General features: G+C 48.9%; 2 protein-coding genes across 3 annotated transcripts in view; one reads left to right on the top strand and one right to left on the bottom strand.

Moving 5' to 3' along the window:
• SSH1 (slingshot protein phosphatase 1) overlaps positions 1–1945 on the bottom strand; it is a 49294-nt gene extending 47349 nt beyond the window's left edge. Inside the window, exon 1 of the mRNA XM_090291238.1 lies at positions 1772–1945. Within this exon, the coding sequence (XP_090147364.1) occupies positions 1772–1840 (69 nt within the window). The 5' untranslated portion in view covers positions 1841–1945. The remainder of the gene's footprint in view (positions 1–1771) is intronic.
• Positions 1946–6061: 4116 nt separating this feature from the next.
• DAO (D-amino acid oxidase) lies at positions 6062–20721 on the top strand. 2 transcript variants are annotated; one of them, XM_090290902.1, is made up of 11 exons: positions 6062–6196; positions 10615–10817; positions 11836–11950; positions 12921–12997; positions 13631–13696; positions 15623–15677; positions 15871–15975; positions 17138–17220; positions 18396–18513; positions 19430–19528; positions 20558–20721. In XM_090290902.1, the coding sequence occupies exons 2-11, from the start codon at positions 10624–10626 to the stop codon at positions 20687–20689; spliced, it is 1044 nt and encodes a 347-aa protein (XP_090147028.1). In that variant the 5' UTR covers positions 6062–6196; positions 10615–10623; the 3' UTR covers positions 20690–20721. The 2 variants fall into 2 exon arrangements, with proteins under 2 accessions (XP_090147028.1, XP_090147027.1); XM_090290901.1 differs by lacking the exon at positions 6062–6196 and having other exon boundaries at positions 10576–10817.
• Positions 20722–21401: the final 680 nt, after the last annotated feature.

Below are 21401 nucleotides of genomic sequence, written 5' to 3'. Positions count from 1 at the left end.
AAATGTTCTGGAATTACACAGCGGTCATGATGGCACAACCTTGTGAACGTACTAAAAACCACTGAATTACACACTTCAAATGGTGCATTTATGGTATGTGAATTATAGCACAAAAAAATAATGACTAAAAACATTTTCAACGTGTCTAAGGCAGGAATAGATCAGACATAATAATAACACAGGGAACATGGGTTTAGAATCAAGAGTCCCAGACTGGAAGGTCGCTCCTGAAGCTGAACTCTTCACTCATCTCACACAGTTTTGGGGAAGAAAACCTGAGATTAAGTGCACAGAGGTACTTTGTCAATCACAGGACAGCAATAATAGGGGAGCAGATGTCTCTGTGGGGAGGACAGAAACTACTGCAGCCCGGTTTCTAGGTCTCAGGCTATTGGCCACCAATGCTCCCTCTCAGCGTGAGGAGGAGGGACCATCAGAATCTTCTGTCTGTGCACTAGATAAGTCCTTTGGTGGCCTCTCCTTGAGAGGAGGGGGCAGCCACTCTGAAAATGTTCTTGCCAGTCCCAGCAAAACAGGCCAAAGAGCTACCCTGCCATGAAGCAGTGGGATCAGACAGGGCTGCTAAACCGAAGGGCCACTTCCTGGGTCTGCGGGGCTCCTCCTCCTCCAGCCTTCGCTCCCTTCTCCAAACAGTCCACGTCTTCTCCAGCTGCTCTGTCTTCGGGCCAGCACGCAGCCTTGCCAGGGGTACGAGCCCAGACCAGAGGCCTTAACTGCTTCTCCGAGAGAAAGCGGGCAAGAGTGGGGACAAGAGGTTGGCCCCGCAGCTGCGGCACGGACCTGCCCACCTAGGGGAGCCCCGCAGACTGCAGACTCAGGAGGACCAAGGTCCCGAGGACCCCAGAACAAGGAGCCAGCCACACACAGGCGGGGTCCCACGCAGTCCCACATAACCCTGTGCAGGGCACCCACGCAGCCTCAGAACGTGTCCCCTGCAGCCACGGAAGGCCCAGAACCAGCCCCTGCCACACAGCCGGAAGCACATCAACATGCGGCTCCCAGTGATGCTACAAGAAGGGGAAACCCAGACTCGGCTGCACTCAGAAGACATGAGACACAGGGTCGCACTGTCACTGAGCTCACTCCGTCACTGACACCAGGGGCATGCGATCAAGGAAACAATCTCACACACTCACAGGGGCGCCCTGGTGGCCTCACAGCATCACACAGGCACAGTTCCCAGGACGGTCACATGCAGTGGGAGTCGCACACAATCTCTCTCTCTCTCTCTCTCTCTCTCTCTCTCACACACACACACACACACACACACACAGGCGCTCGGGAAGAGGGCCTACACCAGACCCAGGGTCACAAATCTCAGAACCGGCATCTCACAGTCACCCAATTAGGAGTCCCAGTCGAACGTCCAGTCTCCCGCATAGTCACCTCCAGACGGAGGTCACGGTCACACACTGTGTCTGCAAAGTCATCCTGAGGCAGGGGTCACGGCCAAACCGTTTCCCTGCACAGTCGCGCCCAGTCAGGGGTCGCAGCGGCAACATGCAGCGTCCCCAGGCGGGGTCACACCCGCATACAGGGTCCCGCAGTCACTACCGGACAGGGGTCACAACTTCACAGTCTCCCACTGGAGTCCGGCTGGCCAGGTGGGGCGGTACAGCGATGTCCCCGCAGGCCCCGTACCGCTCGCGGCAGCCCCCTCGCCGCCCCAGCGCCCTCCGCCCCGCACTCGCGGCCAAGGCCTGGCGCGGCGGCTGCCCGGCCGGGCCAGGGCCGCGGGCCCGGGGCTCACCTCGCTGTTGCTGGCGGAGGAGGAGGCGGCGCTGGGCGTGGGCGAGCGCTGCAGGGTCACCAGGGCCATGTTTGCGGCGCGGCGCGCGGGCACTACCGAGGCCTCAGGTTCGGGCCACCGCCGCTGCCGCCACCCGGGCTGCGCCCGCGGCGCTCTAGGAGCCGCGCGCGCGGGCGGCCGGGCCGAGCCGGGCCGGGCCGGGCCCGCCCCTCTCGCTCGGCGTCCACCGCCCCCGCCCCCGGCCCCCGCCTCCCGCGCCGGCGCGCGCCGGCCCTGGAGGCTGGGAAGGGGTGGGGGGAGGGCCGGGGCGGGGCGCAGGGCGGCGCGCGTGCGCGGCGCTGGAGGCCCTGGCGGGCCAGCCAGTCACGTTCCCCGCGCGGCCAACACACGAGCTCCTGCCCGCGCGCCTGGGCCTCCGGCTTGGGGAGCGGGGCTGCGAGCGCCGGACTTTGGGGCCGGATCCGACGGCTCGCCCACTACAATGGCGCGGAAACTGAGGCCCGGTGGCAGCACAGCCAGGACTGCCTGGGAGAAGGGTGGGGAGGCGCAGAGACCAGGGATTTAAAACCGCCCGAATCCCTCTCCAGGAAGTCTTTGCAGAAATGAATTCATTCATCTGTGAACTCTTTATTGCGCACCTACTGTAAGGCATGGAGTATTGAACAGTGAGCAGAATAGATTAGGACTGCCCTCGGGAGTTTTACAAAAGTGAATCGCATTGCAGTGGTCCTTCCTTACCTGAAGTTTCGCTTTCCCCGTTTCAGTTACCCGTGATCCGAAAGTATTAAGTGGAAATTTTTGGAAATGAACGAGTCATACGTTTTAAATTGTGCACCCCTCTGATTATCATGGTGAAATCTCAAGCTATCCCGCTCAGTCCTGCCAGGACATGAATCATCCCTTTGTCCAGTGCCGCTCCCTGCCTGTTAGTTACTTAGTAGCCGGTTATCAGATCAACTGTTTCAGTATCACTGTGCTACTGTTTAAGTCACCCTTATTTTACTTAATAACGGCCCCAAAGTGCTAGGATAGTGATGATCACGATTTCGACATGCCAAAGAGGCTGCAAAGTGCTTCCTTCAAGCGACCAGGTGAACGTTCTTGGCTTCAGGAAAGTAAAAAAAGTATGCCGAGGTTGTAAAAACCTACGCTCAGCACAAATCTATCCACCAGATCGTGAAGAAGGAATAAGAAATTCGTGCTAGTTTTGTTGTTGCACCTCAGACTGCAAACGTTACAGCCACAGTGTGTGTGTGGTAAGTGCTTAGTTAAGATGCCAAAAGTGTTAAATTTGGGGGGTGGGGGGGAGAAACAGAAAACGTGTTGGGCCAGAAAGCATTAACCCTCTAGGAAGACTTGAGGAAGGGATCTCCTGAAACAAATGACCCCAAACCATTTATTGCAAGTAAGGGGTGGTTACACACACTCAGGAATAGGGTTGGCATTTTATTATGTCACATGATTACAATAAAAAGAAGGGCGAGTACAATACAATAAAATATTTTGAGAGACAACATTCACATAACTTTTACTACAGTATATATTGTTATAATTGTTCTATTTTATTATCGTTGTTGTTAATCTCGTACTGTGCCTAATTTATAAATTAAACTATCATAGGTATGCATGCATGTATGGAAAGAAACATAGCATATACAGGGTTCAGTACTATCCACGGTTTCAGGTATGCTCGGAGGGTCTTGGAATGTATCCCCCATGGATAAGGAGGGACTATGGTACTAGGCACATTTTAAAAATTACTTTGCTCATTTTTTTATATGAATTCCTTCTATGTGTCCAGAAGTCCAGTGTCAGCTGAACATAAGTGAGTCAGGAAACATTGGCTAGAAATAAATGATAAAGATTTATTCAAGGGTCTTAGGGTTTGCAAACTGGAAACATAACTGGGCAAAAACCCAGAAATATTCTGAAGAAGAAAGTTAAGACTACTTGTTATAAAAAGTGCATTCTTGAGAATATTCAGTCCTGCATTCTTAGCCTGGGATTGGCCCAGGACCATTACCAGTCAGATGAGAGGCAGCCTGGATGATGGATGCCAGATGATTTGGATATGTGAGCCTTTCAGGGGTAATCACAGGCTAATCTGGAGGTCTGATGTGTTACCCAGGCACTGACACAGGACTGGAAAGTTCATGAGTTTAAGTTTCCAGGCTAATTAGAACAAGAATAGAATTATTTCCTCCAACTTTAATCTACTTGATTTTAGTAATTTAGCAGCTTGACTATAAGGACTCCATTTTATTTCTTCACTCTATTCCTCACCAGCCAACTCTTGGGGGGCAGGGAGATCAGGGAAGGCTTTCCTGAGAAAGAATTGCAGGAGGCAGAGGAGCGCTGTAGAAAGCTCTGGTTGCTGTGTGAAGAATAGACTGGGGTCAGAGGGGTGAAGGGAGGCCAGCAAGGGGGCTGCTGCTGTCATCCTGGGGAGAGGTGACCAGTATGGGGATGGAGAGAGGGACGTGGAGTAAGATAAAAAAGATGGTACTGGCTTGACTTGGTAATAGTCCAGTAGCTGAGAACATTCTGTGGAATTTTACTTTCTATAGTTTGTATCATGAAAACAATATGGGTTCTCCCCCCACATCATTTTCCAAATTAAATAATAATACTGAATAAACTTTTCTACACACAGCATCGGACTCTCTGAAACCACAGCATCCTGCCCTGCTGTGTGGGAAGTCCCTGTGTGGTCCCCAAGACCCTTCACTATTCTCACTCGGTTAAGTTCTCTAGAGTGGTGGCCTAGTGCTCCAGTTCTGGTTGTAGATATCCTGGCCGGGGGTCGCCAGATAAAACACAGAGCACCTTGAATTTTTATTTGCTAGATCTAGCAACCCTCACCTGGGTTCAACTGCAAGCCTCTGCTTGCAGGCAGTGTTTCTATGAGCAAGTCCTTTCTTCTCTCCCTCTCTCTCCTTCCTCCCTCCTCACCTCCCTCCTCTCTTTCTTTCTTCTTTCTTTCTCCCTTTCCCTCCTTCTTTCTTTCTAATTGCATTAAGTATGTTAATTTTAATCTTCAATGTATAGCTTGATGAATTTTCACATATGCATACGCTCTTGTAAACGCCACCGGATTAAGGAGCATCTTGCCATCATCCTAGAAAATTTCCTCTTGCTCCTTCTTCCCCCAGAGGTGACCACTCTTTCCATATCCCCTATCACCATCTGCCTTGTCTTTTCTTGAATTTCACATACATAGAATCATGCAATATGGGCTCTTTCCTGTCTGGCTGCTTCTGCTTCACTTAAGGACTATGAGATTCATCCAAGTTGCTGTGTGCAGCAGTATTCGTCTTTTTCATTGCTATTTAATATTTCACGGTGTGAACTGTCTGAAAGCACCACAATTTGCTTCTGCATTCTCTAGCTGACAGAGATTTTGTTGTTTCTGGTTTGGGTCTCTGAATGTTCTTGTATAAACCTCTGGCTTGATATTTGTTTTCATTTCTCTTGGGGAGCTACATAAGGTTAGCGTTGCTGGGTTTTAGAACAGACATGTTATTTAAAAAAATACTATGCACTAAGTATTATACTTTACATGCATTCTCTTATTTTACCCTCACCTTTTTATTTGGTGATGTTGAAGGTGTGAGGGGAGGGTAGAGGCTAGACCTTCAAAGCTGATCCAAAGTATTCCTCCCCCAGGGCTTGTTGGTTCCTCTCTTTGGGCCTCAGTTTCCCCATCCATACCGTGATGTGCCTGATAATCTTTGAGCTTTAATAATCACAGCTCCAAGTCTAGCCCTGGTGGAGGAGGGACTTGGAATCCTGCTGTGAGTGTTTTGGGGTACAGAGCAAAGTGCCACTGGTCCTTATGGCCCAAACAGGCGCCACCTTGAGTCTCTTTTTGGCCTTACTCACCTAGTGTCCCAGAATGGCACTAGGCTGGCTGGCTGGCTGGCCCTGGGAACCTTGGTCCGGTACCTCTGGCCTCCCCACAGAGGCTGCCAGATTGACCACCCCCACCCTGCAGGCAGGGAATGACCCTCCCCTCCCCCAGGATGGCAGCAGAAAGAGTGAAGGAAGAGAATCGTCTCCAGCTGGCCCCTTGTGACAGACCTCCTTGTGCCCATCAGCCCTCCAAGAACCCCCACCTGCCCCTTCCCTTCCATCAAGGCCTGTACACAGGGGCTTGGGATCAGCCAGAAAAGTCAAGCAGCTTTTCAGGGACTGTGAGCGAGGGGAGGTGAGGTCTCCAAGCCAGGCCTGAGTCCAGCCCCTGTAAGAAGCACAGTGCCAAGCTGTGCCCTGTCTATAACTACAGACTTTGACCCTGAGCTCCAGTCCCGGCTGGCAGGCAGACGACTGAGGACAGGACGCCCCAGAATCAGGAGCCTCCCCTCGGGAGACAGGACCCTGCACCCATAGCAGCTGCTTCTTTTCTCCACGAGTTTGGCATACCAGGTGAGTGGGGTTTTTCTGTCCTCCCTGGTCCCGACAGAGAAGACCCCACATTAGAGCCGGTGGCGGGGGATAGTCTGGGAGTCGGGCAGGGGACCTCAGGTAAGGACCTTCTTCTTTCCAAGGCTCAGTCCTCATCTGAAAAGAAAGGATCATAACTCAGCTCTTATGGGGTTAATCTGAGTATTAAAAGAGGTGATTGATGTAAAGTGCTTAGTAAAGAACTGGGCACATAGCAAGTAGTCAGTACATGGTAATTATTATTTTGGGGGCAGGGGGCAGGTAGCCTGGTTATCAGGCATTTATAGAATCTGTTCCGGTTTGAAGATAAACTCTGAAAATCTCACTTTCATGAGAAGTGGCCATATGGTGCAACTTGGAAGAGCTAATATGTTCACTCAAGTATCTTCCCCGTGACTTGCTGTTTTTTCAGAACGACCTTGCCTATTTTTTGCTCTGCCTATATAGCCATCAAAGGCAGGAGTTGCCTCAAATTCCTTTCTGGGGGCAAGGGAGGTTATAAGCAAAGAAATACAAGACTGAAAGGCAAGCAGAAAGCGTCAGTGCCAACTTATTGCTGGCTGCCTGCGTCGTTCTAGGGCACCGTGCCGAAAGCTCAGATCCAAACGCTGGCCCACACCGGCTGTGTGACTGTGGGACAGTGGCTCCCTCTCCCTGAGCCTTAGTCCCACCTTTGTAGAACCTTCTAGAGCGGTTGAGAGGATTAAGTAAGAGGGTGTCTACATTACATCTGCATGTGTCTGGCAAGTGACAAATGGCCAAAATTATTTCCTTCCTACTCCACCCTTACATAGTCATTATAATCAGATGCACATTTACACACACGGGCGCGTGCACACAAAGTTGCTATAATCAGTATCAAATTTGATTTACACAGTTTATTAAGATAATTAATTTAGGACACACATTTTCCCTCTTCAACTCTACACCTATCACCAACACACTAAAAATTTCTAAAATTGTTTTATTTTCAGTGCAGGACCCTGAAACATTGAGGTTTCTCTTTACCTGCTTGACCTTCAGATTTTTCGCTTGTGAGTCAGGCCAGCCTGGGCTCTGCTTCTCACCAGCTGGCTGGCTGAGCCTCAGTCGCCTCCTCTGTAAAATGGGCATAAGGATAACCCGAAGCTTGGTAGCAGGTTAAAGTAGACCATGCATGTAAAGTCCTCAGCGGAATCCTAGAAGTTGAATCTAGCAGCTGCTATTATTGTAGTTGTTTTGTAAGATTTTATTTACTTATTTTTAGAGAGAAGGGAAGGGAGGGAGAGGGACATTAATCGTTTGGATCTAGCTTGCCCTCAACTGGGGACCTGGCCCACAACCCAGGCACGTGCCCTGACTGGGTATCGAACCAATGACCTTTTGGTTCGCAGTTCGGCGCTCAGTCCACTGAGCCACACCAGCCAAGACCCCACAAATCTTTTTTTTTCTTTCCACAAATGTGTGACTTTAGCCAAGTCCCTTCTCTTCTTTGGGCCTCAGTTTCCCTATCTGCATGATGACGCTTTGCTCACCTTTAGAATTTTAATTTTGCACACTGTAGAAACTGAGCCCCACACTGTTCCTTGTCCCTCTATCTTGCCAGCTGGTTCCAGAAGAGTCTCTGGGTCCCCCCTCATGCTGTTCTCTTGGGCATGTGACACCATGCCTGCCCAGAGGCTTTGCCATGCCGAACCAGGCTTGTTACCAGAGACATGCCACGTGCCCACTCCGCTTCCCTCCGAAGCCTCTTTCTCTGGCCCAGAAACCTCGTAAAGATTTTCAAACACTCTTTTCTCTCACCTCACATACTTTTATTATATAAACAGCTCCTTCCCCCCTCCACCACCCACCCAGTCCTTTACTGGTTTTCTAGGTGGTGTGAGAATGGAAAAAACTTGGGCCCCAGAAAGTGCAGAGCTGGGTACACCTCCTCCCCTTCCTCCAGCTCTTACTGTGACCTCTAATTAACCTTGCTCTCTCCCGGCCTCAGCTGCTTCATCCTGGGGATGATGATAATCACTGGCTTAATTTATGAGCTCCCAAGCACTTTACGAGTATTTTCTCTTTTGATTCTCATAAGAACTTCATTTATTCACTCATTCATTTATCCATTCATTCATTCGCTTATGAGTCCTTGCTGTGGGCCAGGTACTACTCTAGACCCTTGGGATAGAGCAGTAGACAAAAGTCCTTGCTTTACTGGAGCTGATATTCTGATAGGGAGATAATAGGCAGGGACCTTTGTTAACCCTTAAAAGTTTTAGAGGAGACTGAGACTCAGGTATAATGAGCAATTCATTCCAGTTTGCCACAGAACTTGCCTGTTTTTAGCATTCAGAATCTACATCCCGGGGACCCCCTCAGTCCTAGGAAATCAGGGAGGTTGGTCACCCTTGCTTAATAAAGTTAAGTGACTTGTCTGGGGTCACACAGTTGGTGTGTGCACCAGAGCCAGCTGTGAACCTGGGTGTGTCTGACCTACAGCCGAGGCTGTTATTGCCATGTCCCTGTGCCGTGCCTCCCCCCGTATTCACTGTGGGGAATTTGGAAAACACAGAAAAGCCTTCTTATTGTTAACACACAAATGGTGAACTCTATGGAGGTTATGCAAAGACAGTGAGAAGACCCGGACAAGGGAAGTAACTTAGCCAAGGTCACATAGCAGGCCAGAAGTGAAGCCAGGTCTGACTCTCCCTTCTCCTCTGCACCCGCTGTTCTTCTCTTTGCTATTTCCAAGGTGCTGGGGGACAGAAGGAGGCTGCCATGTACTGAGGGCCTGCTTGAACCAGGAACTGTTGCCATGCTGGTCATTTAATCTTCACAATGACCCCATGAGCTCAGGTTACTCCTATTTTATAGATGAGAAGGTTGTGGGAGGAGGCTGGGGGTCCCTGAGAGGGTCTGCCCACAACCCCAACCAAACCCAGGTTGGCAGCTGGAAGAAGAATCGCCCAGAGCAATGCTGCTTTTTTGTTTTGGGGTTTTATCTCTAACTTGGCTGCTGAAACCCCAGCACAGTCCAGTTCTTGTGGGCTGGAGCCATTTCCCCCTTTGCAAAACGAGGCCGTACTGAGAATGTCCTGCCATTCAGGGCCTCTGGCCAGGAGCTGGGTCTGTGGGGGGAGAGTTGTAAGTAAAGAGGAGGGAAAGTTGAATTTGGCTCTTTCAGGCACAAATGTCCCCTTGTTCTGCCTCAGCAGAAGCCAGCAGAATGTTTCCCTGCTGTGTGGGCCCAAGCAGCTTCAAGGTCAAAAGCTGCTAGGCCTTCTACACTTCTGAGGACCCAGGCAGCCCAGCACTTGAGGGGGTACGCTAGAACACCTGAGTTCTGAGGCCAGCCATTGCAGCCTATGCATCTCATGTGCTCACAGCTGCATCCACTAGCTGGCAGCCCCGCACACAGTAGGTGTGCAATAGGTGCAGGTGAGTTTACTTGAAATTAAATCCCAGCAGCACCACTTCCTGGCTCTGTGACCTTGGGTAAGTGACTTCACCTCTCTGAGCCTCAGTTTTCTCACCTGTAAAGTGGAGTCAATAGCACTACCCTGCCTCATAAGAATGTTGGAAGACAAATGAAACGAGAGACGGGAAGCATTTAGCACTGAGGCCGGCTCACAGCTGGTGCTCCGCAGATGTCAGTAAGCCACTTATTTGGTATAGACATCGGGCTAAGCTTGTTGCGTTTGCCTTCTTGATGAATCTTTCATCTACTTTCCGAGGCGTGAGTTAATTTCCTCATTTTCCAGCTGAAGAAATTGAGACTTATGAAGCATGTTGCCCAAGGTCAATGGCCAGTAGGCAGTAGAACTGAGATCTGAGATTAGAAGCCAGAGCCCATCATCCTAACCATTGTACTCCTAGACATACAGCTGGCCAGGTACTCTGCTAGGCCCCTTTTATATTTCCAGATAGATACAGTGTATTTTGGGGGGCTTCCCAGAGAAAGTGATATCCCTTACAAGCTGTGTGACCTTGGGCAAGTTACTTTGCCTCTCTGTGCCTCAGTTTTCCCATTGGTGAGGGTCATTCAGGGGATCAAGTATTGAAAGCGTTTGGCAATATCCAGCACTTTTGTTTTGTTTTTTTGTTTTTTTAAGATTTTATTTATTTATTTTTAGAGAGAGTGGAAAGGAGGGGAGAAAGAGAGGGAGAGAAACATCGATGTGAGAGAGAACATCAATCAGTTGCCTCTCTCATGCCACCTCTTGAGAACCTGGCCCACAATCCAGGCATATGCCCCAACAGACAATCGAACCAGCGACCCTTTGGTTCACAGACTGGTGCTCAATCCACTGAACCACCAGGGCAGTATCTGGCATTTTCTAAGTCTTCAGTGAATAGTGGAGATGGTGGTGCTCGTGATGGGGATGAGGGTGATGATGGTAATGATGGCACGCCTCTACCCTTCCTTCCTGCAGGCTGGCACAATGCGTGTGGTAGTGATTGGAGCAGGTGTCATTGGGCTATCCACTGCATTCTGCATCCACGAGTGCTACCACTCAGTCCTGCAGTCACTGGACATGAAAGTCTACGCAGACCGCTTCACCCCGCTCACCAACACCGACGTGGCTGCTGGCCTCTGGCAGCCCTACCTCTCTGACTCCAGCAACCCACAGGAGGCGTGAGTGAGGTTCCCAGAGGATGGCTGGGCAGCCAGAGGAGCTGAGTCCTTTCAAAGTCCCTGTCACCAATTACAAGTCCTTTGTGGAGGCTATGGCCTGGCATGATATGAAGAAAATAATAAATATTAAGCCCCTTCTATGTGCTAGACTGATGCTACACTTGATCTTGTCAGTGATACAAGTGATATATGCCAGATAGATGGAGACCTTTGTCTCCATTTCTCCCCTAAACCAGGTGGCTGTCAATGCCACATGAGTTGGTGAATTAGGACTACTTCTAAGTGGGTGGATCAATGCTTCGGTTTAGCAAAGAAGTTGCAAAAGTCATTATGTTAGTTTTGAAACCCTCAGCTGCTCTTACTTCCCACAAATTCCAAAAACAATATTCCTGATCAGTGGGTGACAATTCAGGGATCAGGCACCTTTCCATCTCACAGCTCTGCCATCCTCCTCTTTGATTTCCCATGTTGCCATTCTTATGGGTCAGCACCTGTGCAATGAGCATAGCATGAGGACCATAGGTGCACAGTCTTTAGGATTCATTAGCTAGAATGCAGTCACATGGCCATACCTAGCTGCAAGGGAGTCTGGCTAATGTAGGTAAGCTGTGTGCCCAGGAAGAAGAGGAAAGCATTTGGGAGCACAAGTTGCTTTTTACAGTTGGGGCAGTGTTGCTCAGAGAGAGCCTGAACCATGTATGTGGCTCACAGTTGCCCAAATAGGTCAAAGCCTTCATTTAAACTTGGCAACTACACGATCCCAAGCTAAACTCCAAATGGTTGTGATGGAGCATTATTTTTTTCTGTCTTCTCTCTTCTATTAATGGTGAAATATTGGAAAGTTTGGGGATAGGGAAGACCTGTAGACATTTGGGGTGCTGCAGGAGTGGAAAGTGGTGGAATGCTGGATTTGGACACATCCCCACCAACCTGATCACAGCCCTGTGCAAGGTGATCCTCAGAGCTGTCTTACCCAGCTCAGGGTATTATGTGATGAGACTCTGGGGGAACCTTCCAGGCATTGGAACCAGCAGACCTTCGACTATCTCCTGAGCCACATCCATTCTCCTAATGCAGCAAACATGGGCCTGGCCCCAATCTCAGGCTACAACCTCTTCCGTGAAGCTGTTCCGGTGAGTGAGGAGTCCTTGGCCATGGGGCAGAGCCTTGATCACAGACCAGGGCTGGGGTCTCGAGTCTGGGGAGTGTTTTGAATCTTGAAGGCAACAGACTTCTCTGTCCAAAACAACTTTACTTTAAATCGCATTTTTCTCCTGTCCTAACTAACTTTACCAATAATGACTCAATTAATTCTCACAATAACCAGGAAGTAAATGTTAATATCTTCCTTTTTCAGATCAAATGAAGTATCTTACCTACACTCATAAAGCTTTAAAGTGGCAGAGCTGGGATTTGAACCCAGGCAGTCTGTGACCACACGGGCAGGGGATGTTCTCAGGTTGCTTGGAGAGGGTGATTTGGCTGGGTGTCCACAACCCTAAGCCAGCTCTCCAAGGTTTAGACAACATTTAACACTGTGCTAAGAGTATTACCCATGTTATGTATTACCGTCCACGGGACCAAGAGTGACTATTAACTCCATGATGCAGACCAGAAAGCGGAGTCTCAGAGAATTCCAAGTGGTCAGTGGTGAAGTCAAAATCTCCATTTAAATTATCTGAGCCCATTCTCTGCTGCCTCCCACTCTCGCCCCTTGGCAACTCACACTGTCACTCCTTTTTTCTCCCACATTTATGACCCTTACCCTATGACTCACCCCAAGTCTTATTCTTACCCTTAGTATAGCATAATGGTTAAGAATTTGGACTCTGAGGCCAAACTGTGTGGGTTCAGAGCTCAGCTCCACCATTTATCAGCTGTGTGATCTTAGACAAGTTACTTCACGTCTCTAAGCCTCAATGGGCCCATCTATTAAATGGGGATAAGAATAGTATCTACCTCAATGGGTTGTTGTGAATATTAAATGGAGTGGTATAAGTAAAATGCTTGCAACAGAGTCTTGCACACAGTCAACATTATATAAAATTTTGTTGTTATTATTGACTTTTGCCCATCCCTGTGCCCCTTTCTCTCCTTCTGCAGGACCCTTCCTGGAAGAACATAGTTCTGGGATTTCGGAAGCTGACCCCCAGAGAGCTGGACATGTTTCCTGATTACAGGTAAGGTTACTGACTTGGGCAAAGGGGCTGAGGCCCCACAGTTGAGACAGATCTGTCTAGGAGGCAGTGGAAGATGGAGTCACCAAATTTCCTGTCCCATCCTAGACCTAGAGTCCCTCATACCTTGGTCTCCTGGTACTCTGTTCAGCTCCTTCAGAGAAGACACCCACCCAAACTGAGCCTTGGGCTAGGAAAGTGGGGGGCGTGGAATCACAGATCTCAAGGCCAGAAGCTCCATATCACTATCCTCTTTTGTAGATGAGGAAACTGAGCTTTAGAGAGGCTATGTTACTTCCCAAGGTCACACAACCAAGTGACCAAATGGAATTCCAATCTCTTCTCTACATTCTCTTCTCTACAGCCCAATGTTTCTCTGGTTCCCTTCTCACCCCACCTAATGTTTGGGGTGCACCTCCTAGGTCAGGGATGGCTCTGTATGATAGAACATTTTTCTTTGCGTTGAGCTCAAAACCACTTCCCCCTTGAATTTCACCCAGTGGTCCTATCTCTACCCTTGAAAACTCCCCCCACCAAAAGACAAAAACCAACACTGCTCCCACTTCCATATGATAGCGTTCAAATATAGCTTTGATTCTGATCCTTTGTTCCTGCCTTTGCCTGCTGTGACTCTAGCTATGGCTGGTTCAACACAAGCCTTATTCTGGAGGGGAGGAGGTATCTGCAGTGGCTGACAGAAAGGTGAGATTTTCTTTCTATTTTTTTTTAAATGACATTTCACAGAAAGTCCTCTTTTCACACCACAGCTTCTTTTATTCTCTATTTTTAAAAAGATTTTATTTATTTATTTTCAAAGAGAGGGGAAGGGAGGGAGGGAGAAGGAGAGAAACATTAATGTGAGAGAGAAACATCAGTTGTTTGCCTCTCGCACACCCCCAATCAGGGACTTGGCCCACAACCCAGGCATGTGCACTGACTGGGAATCAAACCAGCAACCTTTTGGTTCACTGGCTGGCACTCAATCTGCTGAGCCACACCAGCCAGGGTAGGTGAGGTTTTCAACTTTAGTTTCAGGAAAGTACTTCCCAGGGACCAGAGTGGTAGCAGATGATTGTTCCTGGTATCCATCTTTGCATTGACCAACCCCCAATGTTAACCCTTAGGCATAGTAGGTACTCTCCTTGGTCCTGTGCCCTAAGACAATGCTTCCCATGCCTACTTGGGCAAAAGAACCAATTGGGAAGCTCTTTACATGTGATATTTATCATCAACCTCACCAAAATCTGTAATATGTGTGTTATAGCTTTAGACAGATTTTTTATGTTTTCCAGATCTATTTACATCATCTACAAAGCATAAGTTGCCTTTATTTTTATGCTTTCTTTCTTTTTTTCTTGTCTAACTGCTGTGGCCTGTACTTCCAGAACAGTGTTAATTAATACAGGGGATAGTGGATGTCCTTGTCTTGTTTCTGATGTTGATAGGAATCTTGTAGTGTTCTACATTAGCAAACATTAGCTTGAGATTCGTCGGCAGCCGTCCGTCTCGAGAGACGATGGTGTAGCTTCTTAAGAGTCTATCTGCACCGCCGAGAATGGTTGTGCAGTCCAACTCGGGAGTGACACGGTATCTGTCTCCTCCCGTGTTGAATCGACATCTTGTGATGACGCTGGAGTGTCCTCTCCAGTGAAGCTGAAGCTACAGAGCCTGGGCAGGGTGATATGGAGGGTCTGCTGTTGCCCATGCAGCGTCTCTGTAGCTTGAGAGATACATTTATATTTATATTCATATTAAGAAAGTTCCATACATTTCCTATATAGCACTATTTTATTAAGATTTCTAAAAATATGGAATAAGTGGTGGCTTTTATCAAATGACCTGCAGAATTTTAAAAACATAGATTTCAGGACCCTGCTTTATATCTACTGAATCAAATCTCTGGTCTGGGGCTCAGAAATTTGCATCTTAGGAAGTTCCCTGAGTGATAGTAATAATCAGCCAGGTTTGCAAACCGTTGTGCTAAAACCTGGGTATTTCTTCTATCCTTGGGACACTTAATGACTCCAGTCTAGCCTCTTCCTGGAACAGATGCTCCCAGTTTTCTGTCTTGAGGAAACTATGTAGATAAAGTAGTCCTGAGTTTATGCTTCAGCCTTTATATGGTTTATTTCTTGTTCTTTTGATGTTTCCACTATATTTCTAATCATGACAAATGTTTTTCTGCTGGGACACTTAGAGGGAGGGGTGAGCATCCTTAGCCCCCCGCCCCCCTCATGCTCTGCTTCAAAGGGGCTTAAGGCCTTGGTCCCACCCCGCCACTGCTCCACCCTGCCTCACCCCCTGTGATAGTAAAAAGCACTGTTCTTGTAGGGGGAAGCGTTTCCAACTAAGAGGCCTGGGTATCAGTCCCGGCCCCATCACGGACTCACTCCACAACCTTCAGCAAGGCCCTTCTCCCATCTCCATCTGCCCAGGTTTCCCAAGGGACCTTTCATGGCCCACTGGTGCACCAGGGTGCTCGTGAGCTGATTGGACTATTCAGCTGTTTCCTCAAGGAGCATCCTGTGGGACAGAAGGCTCTTTGGGAAATGTCCCCCAGGCCATCCTCTTAGAGAGCCAGGATAAAGAGCTGAATGATGAGCTTTTTCATGTGTCTGATCATCCCAGGTTAACAGAGAGGGGAGTGAAGTTCTTCCAGCGGAAGGTGGAGTCTTTTGAGGAGGTGAGCTGCAGGGCTGGGAGGAAGGAGAAGGGGGAGGCCTTTGCTTCCTGTTGCTGAGTTGAGGGCCCCCTGCTCAGCCTTCCAGGGTCCCCCTGAGGCCCGTCCCAGACTCTAAGCTTTTGTCAGTCCCAGAAGGACTCAGGCATTTCGCCTTACTCTCTTCCACCCCACTTGCCCTGTCTATTGCTGCCAGGTGGCAAGAGGAGGTGCTGACGTGATTATCAACTGCACGGGCGTGTGGGCTGGGGCGCTGCAACCAGACCCCCTGCTGCAGCCAGGCCGGGGGCAGATCATTAAGGTGAGTGTAGGGATGAGGGATGAGACCTTCGACTTTTGTTGCCAAGAAGGTTGTAGCTGCCTGCTCATTTCATCTCCGAAGATAGAGGATGCATCGGGGACATGTTAGAGGAATCGCATGCTGAAGAAGCAAGAAAGACCAGTACAACACGACCCTCCCAAATGTTGTCTTTTGACGTTTTTCTTAATAGCAAAGCATGTGTGTATATGTTTGTACACATGTGGGAGCTGTATATATGTACAAATATACCTGTATTATAATAAAAGAGCCCTGGCTTGTGTGGCTCAGTTGGTTGGAGCGTCAGCCTGTGGACCGAAGGGTCATGAGTATGATTCCTGGCCAGGGCACATACCCTGGTTTTGGGTTTGATTCTGGGTTAGGGTGTGTACAGGAGGCAACCGATCAATGTTTCTCTTTCACATCAATGTTTCTCTCTCTCTCTCTCTCTTCCCCATCCCCTCACTCTCTCTCTCTCTCTCTGAAAGCAATGAAAAACTGTCCTTAGGTGAGGATAAATAATAATAAATATGGAAAGAGCAAAAAGTTATGGAGTGTTTACTAAGTACGAGGCACAGGCCTGAGCACTTTATTGTATTCATTATTTAACCCTTACCACAACCCTTTGAGGTGGGGTCTGTTATGTCACCACTGCTATCTCACAGATGGGGAAACCGAGGAATTAAGTATACGCACAAGTTCACACAGTAGTCAGTGGTGGGATTGGGATCAGAGCCCAGCAACCTGGTTTAAGAGCCCAGGTGTAAGCATCGGTCCACGCCACTTCTCACTGTGTACGTGTGTGTGTGCACGAGGCATGCCTATTTGTGAATGCACGTGTGTGCATTCATATGTGTGGATGTGTATGGAGATGGGCATATATGTTCCCAAGGTGGGCTCGTGTGTGTGTCCATTTGCACACATGTCCTGGGCTTTTCTATGGACATGTGTGTGACACTGAGCGATGCCTCAGGGAGAAGGCTGACTCTCAGGGTGCTCTTCCTGCAAGAGCAGGCAGGCAGGTGCAGACTTGTGGCAGGTAGGGTCCTAGGAGGGCTAAGGAACTGACCACTCTTATCAGAACATCTGGCCTTGGAGGGGAGCAAGGCAAGGGGGCCCGCTGATCCAATGCCCCTGATGAGACTTCTCCATCCTCTATCAACAGGTGGATGCTCCTTGGGTGAAGCACTTCATCATGACCCATGACCCAGACAGAGGCATCTACAAGTCCCCGTACATCATCCCAGGGTAAAAAGCTGACACCCTAGGCAGAAGAGGGGGCATCTTTATGTCCTCATTATACTCCTGCTGCCCACCCCAGGCCCCTTGCTTAGTCCCTTCAGCTGTTTTTCTTCCTTTTTTTTTTTTAAAGTGCGGCTGAGCCATGAAATGTGTGGGGTATCAGGACTGGGGCTTAATGGGATTCTTTCTTGAACATACTTTTGGATGACAGTGATGCTGGAGACAAAGGTGATGCTGGAGACAATGATGTGACAGCAGCGACACTAGAAGTGATGTGAATGGCAATAATAGGGATGGTGCTGGGGTTGACGGTGACATTAACGACAGTGGTAACGATGTTACTGACTATGGGGTGGTGTTGACAGGATAACAATGGTGTTGATAGGGAAACAGTGGTAGCAGAGGTGGTATCATTAGTGATGAGAAGGTCAATATCAGTGATGGTGGTGACTGGGAGTGGGGGAGGTAGGCGGTGCTGATGAAGATGACAGTGTCAATGATAATAGAGTAGCAGAGATGACAGTCTCAAGGGCAATGTTAATGCTGTGGCTGTGCTGACTGTCTCGGTGGCGGTGCTAGTGGTGTGGAGGAGGTGACAGTATCAGTGGCTAATGATGGTGGCGGAAATGGTGACCGAGCTTGATGGTGATGACGGCTTAATGGTAACAGGGGAGGAAGTGGTAAAGGTGATGTTGTTGATGGATGTGACCATATTTTCCCAGCTTCATTGAGATATGTGATGCTGAACATTGTTTTCAGTTAAGATGTGTGAAGTGATTTGATAGCTGTATATATTATAAATGATTAGCACAATAAGATTAATTAACACATTCATTACCTCACATGATGACATTGGCTGTGTGTGGCGAGAACACTTAAGCTCTGCGCTCTTAGCAATTTTCAAGTATCTATTACAGTGCTGTTAGCTATAGTCACCATGCTACACACCGGAGGAGGTGACCTTGTTAACAGTGATGTGAATGGTGACGGTGGAGGTGGTGGCCGATGGTGGTGACAACGGCAGCTGCTGTGGTGTTGACGGTGTTGTGCACAAGGATGACGAGGTCGATGGTAGCAGTGACTTAGGAAGAGGTGGCGGTAAGGGGTAGTATGGCGATGATCCCCATTCATCTCAGAGGCTCTGCGTTCATTCACCCCTGACCCTCCTTACTCTGATGCAGGATCCAGGCGGTGACTCTTGGAGGCATCTTCCAGCTGGGGAACTGGAGCGAGGTAAACAGCACTCAAGACCACAACACCATTTGGGAGGGCTGCTGCAGACTGGAGCCCACTCTGAAGGTAAGGCGAGGAGAGGTTTCCATGCCCTTGCCAGGGGCCTGGCAGCTTGATTGTGAGGACCCTTGAGGATGGAGGATTCTGCCACGGGATAGTTGGGGGAATTAATCCCAGCAAGGGTCTGTGGAATACACCAGAATTTGATCATGGACAGGGAAGTCCTGCTATGGGCTGATGAAGCCTTTATGGCCATGATGAAGAGCTGCTCTCTCTTTCTTGAGGTGACATCCTCAAAACACCTTACTCTGTTCACAAGGAGCAGATGTATCTGTTGCATAAATCTCAGTTTTCACATTTGCCTGCTGGTGGCAATGCCCATACTGATGGCGAAGAGGGTGTGATGAGGGGGTGGAGGTACTGGTTGGGATTGATGGTGATGAAAACGCTGAGGATGGTGTAAGGAGGGTGATGAGGTGGTGGCTGTTGACAATATCGTGGTGGTGGCTGGCGGTGGTGGCTGGCGGTGGTGGTTGATGAAAATGGGTTAGCTGATAGAACTGGTGGTGACTAGTGATAGTAATGTTGGCGACTGGCAAAGGTGGTGATGATGGCAGTGGTGATAAATAAAACTGATAGCCCTGGCTGGTGTGGCTCAGTGGATTGAGCACCGGCCTGCAAACCAAAGGGTCGCCGGCTGGATTCCCAGTCAGGGCACACGCCTGGGTTGTGGGACAGGTCCCCAGTTGGGGGCGCGCAAGAAGCCACCACACATTGATGTTTCTATCCCACTCTTTCTCCCTCCCTTCCCCTCTCCCTAAAAATAAATAAAAACTTTAAAAAATATTAAAAAATAAAACAGAGTGATGGTGTTAATGGTGGTGGTAATGATAGTGAGGTTCCCAAAGCGAACTCTCTATCACCTAAAGCTGGCAGCAGAAAAAGTAATCCAGAGATGAATTACTAACACTTTTCTTTCTAGGACGCCACAATTGTTGCTGAATGGACTGGCTTCCGGCCAGCACGCCCCCAGATTCGGCTGGAAAGAGAACAGCTTCGCTTCGGAAGTTCAAACACAGAGGTATGCTCTGCTGGCAAGAAAAGCCATGCCCTCCCCGCTCCTAAAGAGGGCTCTTGGCAGTGGTGGCTAATGTCCCCTCCTCTAGAAATGGGGAGACTGAGGCCCAGAGATGGTAAAGGACCTGCTTAAGGTTACATAGAGGGCGCTGCCTTGGGTTGCTAAGGCCTGTTGTCAAGAAAAGGAAACGGGCACTTATTGAACATCTGCTTTGTGCCCATGACCTGATCGACCTTATGGAATCTGCCCTACAGCTCTTTGGGGTAGGGACTCTTCTCCCCACACTCTAGAGGAGCAAACTGGGACCTAAATCAGACCACTGGTGAGGGACCGGCCTGGGATGTGGTCTCAACGTGACTCCAGCTCATGTCTCTTGTGGCTGCTCCATTGTCCCCCTGGGGTCCTCTCTTGTGTTCTCTCTCATGTGGTAGGAACCGGGCTGATTGAAATGGTGGGTGATGTTGTCCTGGGTTGAAGGCACTGACCTGAGTGGGTGGTGGTTGGGCTCCCATCCAGAAAGCAATCTCCCCATCTAGGTCACCCTTCCTTTCTTGTCCTAGGTGTGTGTACAGAGGAAAGAGTCCTGTAGGGAGTTTTTAACTCCCAGCTAATGGTTTTAGCTTTGAAAACAGCCTCAGGGCCTTGCCTCTGCCCCCAGGATGAATTAGCTCGTTACCCAGAGTCCGCTAGTCTGGTGCCTCTGGTTTTCTTCCCCTACAAGGTGGGTAGAAGAGTAATCTATTAACACAGGAAGTTTAGCAGTCTGGAGCAGGATGGGAACATCTGACTTCAGGTTCTAGATGATTCTACATTTCTCGTGCTGAGCGTATAAAGTAGGTTCATCTCCTAAGTAGGAGTTGAGGGTGTCAACCTCCAGCTCTCCAGTCTCCTTACTGCTGTTCCCAGGGGCCCACCCTTCCACCAGGGTGCTGAGAAGAGGTCTGGTGTTCATTTGGCTTTGCCCAGGACTCTGCAGAAAGCTCCTGAATCTTCCAGGGCAGAACAGGCCACCTTCTCTCTTGCCTCTCCCAGGTCATTCACAACTATGGCCATGGAGGCTACGGCCTCACCATCCACTGGGGCTGTGCCCTGGAGGCGGCCAAGCTCTTTGGGAAGGTCCTAGAAGAGAGGAAGCTGCTGACGATGCCACCATCCCACCTCTGAAGATGTCAGTGACCACCGTCCCTCACAGAAGGACTTCCCTCTTTCCTTGGCCAGCTAATTAATGTGCTTCTCTCCAAGCCATCACCTACTCCCCAGCCCAGCCCTCCCTGGCTCCTGTCCACAAGAAGCCCAAGGTGAAGGGGAACCACATAAAAATATATGGGGCTAGTCAAGTTCACATTCAGACCCAGAGTGACACTCCTGTTCTTTTTGTAAGTGGTAAGGACCTCTTTGCAATGTGTCCTCCTAGCATGCCCTGAAGGCGATCTGCAGCTCTTTTCAATGAATTCTGGACAGCTTGATGAATTTAGAAAAAATTATTTTTTCATTGAATCATATTGGCACTTTAGTCAATTGATCATAAATGTATGGGTTAATTTTTGGACTCTCAATTCTATTGTTCATCTATATATATCTATCTGTGTGCTATCATCTCACTGACTTGATCATTGGCTTTGGAATAAGTTTTAAAATCAGCAAGTGAGTCCTCCAACTTTATTCTTCTTTATATATATGTTTGTTTGTTTGTTTGTTGCAAATCTGGGTCTTTTGCATTTCCATATGAATTTTACAATCAGCTTGCCAATTTCTGCGTGAAACACCGGCTGGGATTATGACAGGGATTGCACCAAATTTATAGATCAATTTGGGGAGTATTGATTGCTATCTTAACAATTTTAAGTTTGCTGATCCATGATCTTAGAGTGTCTCT

The sequence above is a fragment of the Furipterus horrens genome, unplaced genomic scaffold, assembly GCF_987537825.1.
Source record: "Furipterus horrens unplaced genomic scaffold, mFurHor1.1.pri manual_scaffold_11, whole genome shotgun sequence".
Lineage (NCBI taxonomy): Eukaryota > Metazoa > Chordata > Mammalia > Chiroptera > Furipteridae > Furipterus > Furipterus horrens.
Note: the sequence above shows the minus strand (reverse complement) of the source record. Positions and strands in the feature narration are given on the sequence as shown.